This window comes from Rhea americana, unplaced genomic scaffold (assembly GCF_003343005.1).
Source record: "Rhea americana isolate MKP2758 unplaced genomic scaffold, rheAme1 scaffold_102, whole genome shotgun sequence".
Lineage (NCBI taxonomy): Eukaryota > Metazoa > Chordata > Aves > Rheiformes > Rheidae > Rhea > Rhea americana.
The window spans coordinates 2,425,783-2,430,372 of NW_028185062.1; the positions used below are offsets into that span (position 1 = coordinate 2,425,783).

Genomic DNA, 4,590 nt, shown 5'->3' on the forward strand with positions numbered 1-4,590 from the left:
AAAAAGTCTTCATGATACATGAAGGAAACAGTAAGATTATGGCAAAAAAAAAATCTGATAAATAGTCATGGTTCCCAAGCTTGCCCAAGGAAAGAGAAAGATAACGAAGGCAGAACTAAGACAACAACATCACAAAACACTGACAGCTAAGCGATCAAGAGGGAAAAGGGAACTTAAAGTAGGCTATTTTATTATTTTTTGAATGCCTGCTTAACAGTCTCTAAGCTAGAGAAGGAATTTCTATGTTAAAGATTCTCCTTTTCCTTCCTTTTCTTTCAGATACGTTGTAGATGTTAATTATATACTCCATAAAAACACACAGAGTAACAACCTTTTAAGCTCTAAAACAGTATCAAATCAAAAGATCATAAGAACCGTTTTTAAGGCTCTCCTAGATCACATCAACCTTTGCTCATTTTTCCCCTACTTTCTAGCTTTCTAGGATAATTTTGCTAACCTTCCCTTTAGCCTTCACTGGTCTTGCATTCTTCTCACAGCTCTGTGTTAACACCCAGGGATCCAATCAGACTTTGGATCTGAAACTACGTAAACACATACAGCAGCAACCGGACAACCAAATCAGTGCAAGCATCTTCAAAGCTTAACAACTAGCACAGGACCCAAGAGCAATAGCCTAACTGAACTTTGGGTTATCTGTCACACTACATACATGCAAGCAACAAATACAAGAAGAAATTGCCACAGAAGAACACTGACCGACTGAAGTACTTTGACTTCTTCAAAAGGTAAGTTACACTGCTCAGTTGCTTTCATAGTTGATCTGAGCTACAGGATAAACATTCTGGAGAGCAGAGGAGTTTCCTTCTGACATTGTGGACATATCTGTAGGCAAAGAGCAACATGGCTGCAGCCCAGTGAGCTCTGGGCCAACCTGTGACCATCGTTCTTTCAGAACAAAACCTGCCTGGACACAAGCAAGCCCTAGGAAGATGAAGGGATGACTGCCTCTAGGAAAGATGTAGYCTAGAGGCAAACTATGTTACTAATAGCCATGTTACCTGAAAGACAGTTTTTTAAGCTATTCCAGGCTCTCAGCTGGCTCTCTAGGGAGATGCAAGGAGAACTCCATGTGCCACAATATGCCCATCCACCTGTGTCTGCTTCTGGGTTCCCTTCAACAGCTGAAGTGCACCTGCAGAGGCAAGATCATACATAGTACAAAAGGCTACACATTACACATCATTTTGCCAGCATGAATAATCCAATAAAGATATATTTCATCCAGCACTATATATCTGCTGCCTGACAATGAACTGCTGCATATGAAGCAACTTCCCAATCCAACGTACATGACTAAGGGGGCTCTTGAAGCTACCCAACAATAAAAGTTTATTTTGCCAACAGGACATTTATTTCAGATAAAATTTCAGATTTATTTCTGAAAAAAAGCARGTGAGAGCAGAACCTGAAAAAGATGTTTGCTGCAAACATCAGTAATAAAGTTCACGAGAAGAAAGAGCACCAAGTACAAACAACTTAAAGAACGAAGTACCTGACCTGAACCCAGGCACTACACAATTTAAATATTTTTAAATCTTCATGCTGAACCAAAAATATTAAATCAATTATTTTAATATTATGATTAGGCAGATGATTTTACAAGTTCATAAATACATAAAATGGTTATATCCATCGAAACTTTTCTATTATTAAATGGAAGTTATTWAATAAGTACAGAAAGAGTAGTATACCACAACCAAAAAAATAAAACAGTGTTAGTAACAAACATTCACCTTCCTGAAACACGCCACATTTAAGATGCTTCATTCTTACAACAGGACAGTCTAACTCATGCATACTTTAGAGGGAAGGATGCCCTATTAATATAAATTCCTTTATGCTGATATAAAAACATCCTATTATTATACAGATTCAATCACATATGTCCCTATGTCAATATAGTAAAACATAAATAACTTTCCAACCAGCCCTTGGATATAGTTGAAGATCTTGTATCTAAAATTTTCTATTTAATTGATTAATACAGAAGTAAATCTGCTAGCAAAATGTGCATATTAAAGTATATATATTCATGAAGTAAGGAGACAAGACAGCAGCCAGGGAGAAGACTGCAGCTTTTAACAATTCATGTGCTGTCTACCTATTTTAAAGAATTTTCAGTAGAGACCACTTAATTCCTGCTTCTCTTAACAGGAAAAAAAATAATGAAATGTAGTCTTGCAAAAAGACATAAAGCAAAGTCATCTAACAACTGGGGTCTGCAGGAGTTCAAAGCAGCAAAACATACTTTTACCAGCTTCCCAAAGTCACATTTATATACTTCTACACAAGCCTAATTTCTCTATGCAATAGCCCAGGAACCGTTCAACCACAAGAAAATGCTCATAGGAAACCCTCCTTGAAACCAAAAGCTGAAAAACAAAACAAAACAACAAACTAAGCAAATTATTCTACCTATGAAATTAACGGGGTGAGGGGAGAAATAAGTCTTAGCTTGAAAGAATCTTTTGAACAATGGAGGCCTTCTACTCATCATCATCTTTCTTCTTTAGGGCACAGAAACACAATCTTGGCATAGCTGAATCAGAACATTGATAAGATATGAAATACAGGTGCTAGCTGGTCTAGCAAGTACACTCCCACCCTTTCTCCTATCATGAAAAAAATAAACAAACAGAAAATTTCAACATACTCTGAGAGCACTGCTGTTCCCTTCCCTGAATCTGGTTCATCCAGCAATTCCACTGCAATATAAACCAACAGTTTATACCCTAGCACTGGCAAGCAACTTTTTGACACTTGTTATTTCCCCCAAAACAAAGAGTAAAAAAAAACGATACTAATTAGCACGGACATGCAGAAAAGAAATGGACTCAAAACATAAGTAAAAAGAATTCTCTCTGGTGTACAATTCTATATAAATTGACTTATATCACTAGCCTAGATTAGACATATTTCAGAACTGTAGTATTTAAGTAGAACTAATTCTTGGTTTAGCATCCTTTTAAAGGCACAAAGTCAACATAAAACTACAACTTATTACTTTACAGACTATTAYACATACAACAAAACACCTACATGGGGGAAAAGGCAGAATGGACACAGTTAAGCAGTTAAGTCTGAAGCTGCTTTCTAACTCTTTCCCACCATACCACTTTGCTCTTTGTCTCCAAAGCAAAGCCTGTATCTGCAGTAGGAATGCACAGGACCATCACATACTAGAAACATTTAAAACATTTTAAACACATTAAATATTCCATATTTTAGTACTAGTGAACCACAGAAAGCTGCTCAGATAAAAACAGACTGCTTAACAGAGATGCTTTTTATCTGTGCAAGTAAATGCAAACAAGAAAAGTTAAGCAGAACCTCTGTTTTCAGGGATTTAACTTCCTAGCAGAGTCCTTTACTGAGAGTCTTTTCCACATATAAGAACATACACATTAAAYGTAACCTGCCTTTAAATACTGCAAAGGATGCATGCTTATTTCAACCAACCTTACTAGATTTTATTCATTATTTAACTATCAAGCTTTAACACAGGATAGTCACAAGACCTTCATAAAGCAGGAAATTACTATTATTTTACAGAAGATAACTGGGGCATAGAGAAGTTCTGTGACTCATACAATGCTCTGATTCCTAGTGATTTTGGAGGAAAGCTGTGCAACTAAAGAATTCACCAGTRTCCACAATTAGACTGAGAAGTGCTGCTAAGAGTAGCCATTATCCCAATGCCTTAATATAAAGTAAGAAAGGCTTCACCATCGACTATTTCACGGCCAAAAAACATCTTTGCTCCAGGGGTACTTCTGCCAGTTTCCAAGTTCTTCACTGAAATGAAAAACAATCCATCACACTTCATGGTTATGGGTAAGAGCTTATCATTTGCAAAACAAAGCAAAATGAATGATTAGCTCTCCTAATACCTCCTGGAAAAAAAAGAAAAAAAAAAAAAGACAAATCAGGTTATTCCAATAATGATGGTTACTTTACTCTGCAGAAGAGCACTTCCATAAAATGACTGTTTACACTTCATAGGACAAAGTTCTGACCTGTCACACCCTCATGATCTAAAAAGCTGAGAGCATAATTAGATGCACCTAATTTTACCTTCATTTTTCAGCAGGTGCTTTATTTATCCCAGTGACTGCGCTTGGCTCTCAGAAAGCGCATAGCGACGCTACGCCCCGTACAGCTAGCAGTGGGCACGCTCTGCGTGGGAGACTGCACATGACAGCTCTAAATGGTTTCTGTGGAGCTTTTGCAGGGTTATTTTTAGACTGTGAAAGTTCAGCAACGTAACTGCAGTGGCATAATTCCAGTTAAGAACTATGTATTTTTTACATATATATATATWTTTTAAAGCATGAGCAAGATGCCAATACACCAGTGCCCTTCCCCCATAAAGCTGTCTCGCAAAGAGAAAAAAATAGTAATAATAATAATAAAAGAGCGACAGCGAGGTCAGTGCCTCTAAGTAAGCGGGAGCTGAGACTCGAACACGCGGCGCTCCGAAAGGGGACAAACACCTCCCAGTCCCCGCAAACGCCATGAGGGGCGGGGGGCGGCTAACGGCCAACGGCCGCAACGCCCTCAACGGCCGCG

General features: G+C 38.0%; 1 protein-coding gene across 3 annotated transcripts in view; it reads right to left on the reverse strand.

Annotated features, from left to right (window-relative positions):
• Window positions 1-4,089, reverse strand: part of EXD1 (exonuclease 3'-5' domain containing 1) — a 17,678-nt gene extending 13,589 nt beyond the window's left edge. For all 3 annotated transcript variants that reach the window (XR_014896046.1, XM_085306554.1, XM_085306562.1), the window contains exons 1-3: window positions 3,748-4,089; window positions 2,675-2,726; window positions 1,020-1,153 (exon numbers count right to left, since the gene is read on the reverse strand). Coding sequence is in view for 2 of the 3 variants with exons in the window: in XM_085306554.1 (XP_085162680.1) it covers window positions 1,020-1,153; window positions 2,675-2,726; window positions 3,748-3,847 (286 nt within the window). In the remaining variant the exon portion in view is untranslated. The remainder of the gene's footprint in view (window positions 1-1,019; window positions 1,154-2,674; window positions 2,727-3,747) is intronic.
• Window positions 4,090-4,590: the final 501 nt, after the last annotated feature.